General features: G+C 44.4%; 1 protein-coding gene across 1 annotated transcript in view; it reads right to left on the reverse strand.

The window, feature by feature from the left end:
- Positions 1 to 1301, reverse strand: part of MMP16 (matrix metallopeptidase 16) — a 180101-nt gene extending 178800 nt beyond the window's left edge. Inside the window, exon 1 of the mRNA XM_075085347.1 lies at positions 804 to 1301. Coding sequence (XP_074941448.1) covers positions 804 to 935 — 132 coding nt within the window. The 5' untranslated portion in view covers positions 936 to 1301. The remainder of the gene's footprint in view (positions 1 to 803) is intronic.
- Between the last annotated feature and the right edge of the window lie 6651 nt (positions 1302 to 7952).

A 7952-nucleotide genomic window follows, 5' to 3' on the forward strand; every position in this document is an offset into this window, starting at 1 on the left:
GAGCGTATGGAAGAGTGGCTGGAAATGGATGTCCACTGAATTCTCACTGTCACTGTAAACTCTACGGGTTTGCCCCATTTAGGTATCCCCACATTTTAATCTTCTTCATCACTTGGAAAAAGCCTGTTTCCTGGTCCTCCACACCCTCTAACTTTTGTGCTGTAGTTGCACCTTTATGCCGTTTGCTTCACTATTTCTAGTGGCAACTGTTTTTGTTGTTTAAATGGGGAAAAGATCCTATTTTGTCAAATACCCTACCACACAGAAGCGTGCCAAAACCTCAAGTCTCCTTCCTCCTGTCCCCATAAGGCTTTCATTCATTCTTCTTTCAAGAAAAAAAAAAAAAAGGAAAAAAGAAAAGCACACCCAAACAAGGCTGGGGAAACCCAGCAGTACAGCGGTATGTTAAGCCCAAGACATCCCCAGCGCGCTCCCTGCGCGGCGCGCACACACTACGCCCAGGTTTGCCGCGTGCCCGGGCCGAGGGCTGCCCGCGCTGCGCGGCGAGGGCAGCGGGGCGCCGGGGGCTGCGCCCAGCACCGCGCTCCGCGCCGCCGCCGCCGCCGCGCCGAACGGGGTCTCCGGCCGCAACGCATCCGTCAGGCGGGGGATCTCGGGGAGGGGAGCTAGCTACCGGCTGCTGGAAGGAACGCCGGCACAGGCATGTGCCCTGGCTGCTGGAAGACATGGCTGGCTGGCTATTCGATTTTATTTTATTTAGGGGATATTAAAAAAAAAAAAAGGGAAGGGGGAAGGGAGAGGGGGAAGCACACACGCTCGCATACGCATACGGCTGAGCTTACCTCCACATTGAAATACTGCTCCGCTTTGCACACTGTAGCACATAAAATCCAAAGGAAGGTTTGCAAGAAAAACACCCTGGACTGAGACACGAAATCCAACCGGCTTCCAGTGCTGAATGCGAGTACGATCATAGTGAACTGTGCTCCAGTGGACGGAAGAGCTCTCTCTTTCCCTTTGCCTTAAACAAATACACAAACAAACCAACCCCCCCCCGTGTCGGTGAAGAGCCCGTAGCGCAGGTTCACCCACAGCACGGGAGGAGGAGGAGGAGGAGGAGGAGGAGGAGGAGGAGGAGGAGGAGGAGGAGGAGGAGCAGACACTTCACAGCGCAGGCGGCAGCGGCGGCAGGGTCAGCTCTCGCTCATCCTCACCACCAGTCCCGTAAGGAGGGAATGTGGCGTCCGAGTGCAGCCGCAGCTCCTGCACGACTTCTCTGCCCAGCAGCAGCAACTGCCTCCCCGTGTCCTCCCTCCTCCCTTTCTCTCTCTGTCTCTCTCTCTCTCCCTCCCTCCTTCTCCTCCTCCTCCTCCTCCCCTGCCTCCACCCCCTCCGCCTCCGACTCCTCCCGGGGAAGGCCGGCCTGGCCGCCCAGCGGCTCGGCTCGGCGCGGCTCGGCTCGGCTCGGCGCGGCGCCCTGCCCTGGCTCGCCCTCCGCCGCTCCCCTCCACTCCAGAATGTTCAGCCGAAATCTACATAGCCCCGCCCCGTCCGCCTCTTAAAGGCGACGGGCCCAGGGGCCGACCCCGCCGCACGGCCGCGGTGGCCGGGCGGGCGGGCGGCACGCTGCCGCCGAGAGCGGCTGTCGGAGGGCGGCCGCCCGCCGGGCCGGGAGGCGCGCTCGGCCCTTCCTCACACGAAGGCGCCGAAGCAGCCACACCAGAGCCAAGCCTCCTCACGGAGGATAGCCCGGCGCGGCGTGAACGCCCCGAGTGCTTCCCCGCTCCCGCGGGCGTCCGAGTGCACGGGGGCAGCGCGCGCCTGCACCCGTGCCGGGGTTACGGTGCTCGGGCGGGGCGGGGCGGGTGTCCCTCAGCCCCGGCGGTGCCGCGCCGCGCCGCCGCCCGGGGACGCGCAGCTCCTCCCCGCCCCGGCGCGCTCGGGTGTAGCGGGGCGAACGCGGGGCCGCGCTGCCGCGAAGCCCCTCTCGGCCGGCACCGGGACGGAGCGCGGCGGGGAGCAGCGCTGCGGTGGAAGCGGCGGGGTGAAGTGGTTGGACAGCGAGCGGGGCGGAGAGATGGAGTTGCCCGACATGCAGCCCTTGGCGGGGAAGGAGCGTCGCGTGGTCATCGGCGTGTCCCGCAGCGATTTGTTCTTTCCGCGGCTCGGAAGAAAATCCAAAGTCACAGCTGACAAAAGTTCATGGAAAGTGAGATCACGATAGTGTAGCTAACGGTGATATAAACCAAGCTGGACAAAATCTGGGTACTGAGAGATTGAAAATCTATTTTAATGCCTCCAAATATAGGGTCATATATTTAAGGGAAAACAGCGTGTGAAATGCCCATAGCACAGGCACACTTTATGCTGGATATCGTGATGTTCAAAATGCCTTGTGATTATGGAAGATAAACTATTCTGGCAGTGATTTTATGGTTAATGGGACATTTTATGCAGCCCTTTGATATGTTAACAGGGTTATGCAGTCAAAGGAATGTGAAATGGTGCACAACATTAGTGAGAGAAGCTAGTGCAATAATGCATCTTGGGAAAAAAAAGACAAAAAAAGGCAAGCTTACTGAAAAAAAGCTATTTAAAAATTGCAAGATTTTAAAAATTTCTCTTATTTTTACTTGTTTGGTTATCAAAAAAGATGTAAAGATACCCGATCACGATACAGAACAGCCTGGAAGTAAAAGACATACCCAACAGATGAAATGTCCTTACGCAGATAGTTGAGGTCAATGGCCAGAATTAACACATGTGCAGATTAGATGTATAAAATTTTAACAACACATAGTAGAAGGATGTAGGTTCTCCATCATTTGCTGTCTTAAGCAGTTACCTCTGAAGAATACCATTTTCTTCTTCTGGATACAGTGTAAAGGAAGGAGATGGCTGCATTCATGGCCCCATGCTTTTCACAGTAAATAGCCACAGAAGTCCTGACAGGGCAGATGAATTAAATTCCAGTTACAGGAACATATCTATTTCCATTTCATTTCTGGGTATTACATGAATGGCAGACTCTACAAAATGCACCAGCAAAAACAGAGCTAGTGCTTGCTGAGAGTGCAAACAAGAACAAGTACCAGTACTTAAGGGGCAGCTACAAAGAAGGCAGAGACTCCCTTTTTACAAGGAGTCCCATGGAGAGGACAAGGGGGAAGGGACACAAGTTGCTCTTGGGGAGATTCCGACTGGACACCAGAGGGAAATTTTTCACAGTGAGAACAGTTACCATTGGAATAATCTCCGCAGGGGAGTGGTTGACTTGGCCATGTTGGACACTTTTAATATTCGGCAGACAGGGTGCTGTGCTCCTGTGGGTGTCTAGACTGTGCTCCTCCTAGAAAGGTTGGGCTAGATGATCCCTGAGGTCCCTTCCAACCTGTGATTCTGTGTGATTCTGTGAAGTCGGGTTCTGCCTAACCAAAAGTAACAGTATTAAAGCAGAATTCCTTATGTGTTTTACTTTTTTTCATGTTAACTGCTGGATCTTAAAGGCATTTTCTGTTCTTCAGATTGCTAGTGATGCAAATGATGAAATCATGAAATATAGAGCTGCAGCAAGCTAAAAGGACCTGTTGGCACTTTGGTGGCCAGTATCAGAAGTCAAAATGACCTTAACTTGGAACCATGAGGAAGAAACTTAGTACTGACAAATGCAAATTACATTTAGGAAGAAAAAAAATCAAAAAGTAAAATCAAAAGGGTACTGGTAAAACCACAGCACTTCAGAAAAGAATCTGGGGGCTGAAATGGACTATGAAGTAAATATGAGTCAGCAGCATGATGCCATTAAAGACAAGACAGCCTCATTGGGGAGTGTATTAATAGGTGTGCTGTACATCTGACAGGACAAATTATTTTTCTGCTAGTGATTGATGAAGCCAGCTGTGTTTGATTTCAAACTAAGGACAGTCCAGAGGAAAATAACAAAATATTAAAACATTTAGAAAGTAAGACACATGTGTAAAAGTTGAAAGAGCACTATTTATTTAGTCGGAGAAGACTCAGCGAAAATGGTCTTTTTATATGGAAAGTGTTGCTGGGATATTTCATTCTTTCTGGGTTTGGGATGAAGGAAAAAATGAATCAACGAAATTATTCAGAAACTTCAGATTCAATGTTAGACAGAACTTTCTAAAATGTGGTGCTAGTAGCATTTGGAATAAGATACCTAGTGGGAGCGTGGAATCTTTTCCATACAGAAGTTTGATAGGCAAGAATATTATAGCTATCCTTTCTCCGCTCCTCAGGCAGTGGATTGTATTATGAGATCTAATGAACTTTTTTAATTCTTGTATGTAAATTTTGTTATTCTTTGTATATCAGTAATTTCTTTCCTTTTGTTACTTTATGAAATAATCACTGTAACTGGTGTAAAAAAAACACTAACTCACTAAGTTTGTACTGTCCCTTTTGGTTTTCCTCTTCCCCTAAGGGTCCTCTTCTTGTTTGCACTCTCAGCAAGCACTAGCTCTGTTTTTGCTGGTGCATTTTGTAAAGTCTGCCATTCATGTAATACCCAGAAATGAAATGGAAATAGATATGTTCCTGTAACTGGAATTTAATTCATCTGCCCTGTCAGGACTTCTGTGGCTATTTACTGTGAAAAGCATGGGGCCATGAATGCAGCCATCTACTTCCTTTACACTGTATCCAGAAGAAAGAAGAAAGAAGAAAAGCAATAGTATGAATAGAATGGTGGAGAACAAAAGCACCTGAGTAGTTCTAAGCATGTTTGAGAAAGAGAGAGGGAGACCACAGGTAAAGAAAGAGATTGGTAAGGAAAGAGAGTAGTAATGTGTGAATATGAGTGACAAGGGAAGGAACAAGGCATATGAAGGACAGAGGAGATCTTAGAAATTAAAAATGTGATTAAGGAGTGCTTGTGTGAGGGAAGAAATTCCAGTAATGATGGGCAAGAGCTTTGAATATTTATGAGTAAGCTGTGGGCAGGAACATGCAGGATTAGGGTCAGAGCCTCATGGGACATGTAAGAAGGTAAGGAGAAATAGAAAAGAACTTAGAACTTCATACATAGGCCTGTTTGTAGATATGTGTGTTTGGAATTTCTGAAGGAGATTAAAGAAAAGACAGGAAAAAAGCAACAAAGATGAGAGGGTAAGTAAACAAGAAGGAAGCAAGCAGCAAAAGGCAATTGGAAAGGAACGAGAGCTGTTTGTTGAAGTACTTGAATGATTCAAGTCATATACTTTATAAGTGCCTTGCAGATTTTTATCAAATACCAATATGATTTTTCTGTTCTTGCCAGTGGCAGTTACCAGCAGTAATTAATAAGCAGCGAGCAGGTTTGTAGGGAAGCAATATGGAAAAACTGAGATTTCTACTTAGTTCTAAAGCATTTAGCCTTTTTGAAAGGCCGGAAGAGTTCTGTCTCCTGTGCTCCCAACCAGACCATTTACCAGCTGAGTCTCTTAGACTCTATAGAATATATCCTTTATGGATTATTATAGTCAGAGGTTTACAGTGGACGGTTACTAGAAGCACACATAGACATTACTAAATGTTCCATGTCCTGCTTTGAACACAGAGGAAAAATTTTCCACTTTACTGTATATCAATTCTGAATAAAAATTCATATGCTAACTGAAAAAAATCAAAATATTACATGTTGTCTTTTCTCCATTTTGTGTTGCTTAGCTGCTGATAGTACCAGCTGGAACTTTTAAAGAGAAGAGAGCTTCATTACAAGATATAAGAAACTGCAAAGATTGAGAGTAGATAATGTGTATCTCACATATCTGTATCCATCTCACACTGCTATATTTAGTTCTGGTTTGGAAAAGTTGTTCTAAGCACCTGGCCTTTTACTCATAGAGTGAGACTTCCATAGATGTGTCCGTATGAATTTTGTTTGACTGAAAGGTAACAAACGAGTTTAACAGTGTAGGAGGGAATACTGCATTGAATATATATTTCTACCAGGATCACACTCACATTGCCTGTGTTCAGGTATCTGTGGTTCTCCATTTATACAAGGTTGACTGTAGGCATAAGGCTGTCTGTTCAGGAAAGAGAACTGACTTATACTGCCAGTGCACTTTACCGTATTGTCTTTCAGCTCTACCAATGGCTTTATAAAGAGCCTAAGTAAAGATAAATGACAGTGTAAAAACTCACACATAATTGTTGTAGGATCACAAGGAAAATTCCTAAAGTCATAAAAGTCAGTGATATTTCAAGATATTTGGTTCATGTTTGGCTGCAATTTTTCAAAAGACCCAGTGGAGTCATAGAGGAATAAAGTCTTAAAGTGTAAAAATTTTTAAAAAATATAAAGTTATAAATTGAATTTCTAATTCATAGAGTCATAAAATCATAGAATAATTTAGGTTCATCAAGACCTCTGTAAGTCATCAGGTCCAACTATCTGTACAAAGCAGAGGCAACTCTGGTGCTTGTTCAGGGAATTACAAATCAAGTTAATCTAACCCAATCTAATCTAATCTAACCAATCATTTCCTAGTCTGCAGTGCAGTTTCTCTGTCTCAGGGAGCTATTCTGAGGGTAAAATCTCTTCTGTGAGGCATTTGTCAGGCCTTCAGTTATTTTTCAGTCTTTGTGGTGACAACGCCCGTTCCAGCAAGTAGAGCAGGTATCTCCTAATCTCTTGAAGGCAGGAGAAGTGGCCAAAAGAAATAGGTATAGGAAATATAATTCTGTAGCTGAAAACCAAGATAAATATATTTTAAAGAGAAAGAAGGTACAGTGTGAAAGTGAAATGGCTCCTGGAAGAAAATTGTCAAGAAGTACACAACAATAATAATAGAATCTCTTTTTTGATAATAACATTTTCATACGACCTTTTCTAGGAACAGGAGTTAATATTGGATTAGTGAAGGATAGATCAAAAAAAAAAATGCACTGAAGCAGCCAAGTCCTTACTTATTTACTCTGTGTAAGTGTTCATACCAAACTTTATCTTCTCTATTTTATGACAATTTTCATGCTGCTGTTTTCTCTCCCACTCCTGATGCATTCTCTCCATGCTTTCTGATTTTTGGATCAGTCTGCAGAGCAAGAAAGGCCCATTCAAGCGTCAAGTCCATCAGCAATTTACCAGCATATATATCTCAAACTAAAGGGTTCTTTACAGCCAAAGGCTTACGAGCAGTCCAGCTGTCCTTTGGGCTGTGCTGGTGATTATTCACTGAATTTACAGTAGTGTCGGAATGGCAGTCCGGTGGTTGTTGTAAGATCTTAACAATTTGTGTTGAATATTATCTCCATTTTTACAAGGTGCCCTGCATATAAAATTGATATTGTTAACAGCTAAGAGAAGAACACAATACACGAAACGGAAATAAATAATGCAGAACAGTGACAGGTTTGAAGAGGAAGACGTGAGGAGTTCTGAGAGAATACACTGGCGTAGCTGAATGACTTAAAAAGTAACAAAGTCCTCTTAGAAATATTGAAGGGTTTGGTCAAGAAAGAAAAAAACAGGTGTCTGTCAAAAGCGTGCAAAGGTCTCGTTACTAGGTGGCTTCAATAACATAGATGCAAAGGCCTCCATAACTCCATATCAAATTGAATCTTAAATGGAAGGTAATTGTCCTGGGTTTTGTGTTGCTCTAACCTGGCTGGAAATTCAACATCAACATGGTTAAAATGGACCTTTTTCAAGTTATTCTATTAATTAACCTCCAAAAATTAATTGTACTTACAACCTTATTGTTGTATTTATTTTATTGTCCACAGAAACTGAATTTATATTGTCTATTTTCAGCTTTCAACACACTATTTAAGGACTTTTTTTTTTCCGTATTTTTACAGCACAAATGGATGTTGGAAGTGTTACCTGGGGAAAGATGAGTCTTGGCAATTGGAGTTTGGGAGAAATAGCATTGCATTTGGCACTTGAAGAGTAACCTAAGACTGTGGCATTTCACAGATGGATTGAATGCATCTGGCAAAATAAGTAGCAGTAAAATAGAGAGGAATGTTAACTTGTAAATATC

Source organism: Phalacrocorax aristotelis, chromosome 2 (assembly GCF_949628215.1).
Source record: "Phalacrocorax aristotelis chromosome 2, bGulAri2.1, whole genome shotgun sequence".
NCBI lineage: Eukaryota > Metazoa > Chordata > Aves > Suliformes > Phalacrocoracidae > Phalacrocorax > Phalacrocorax aristotelis.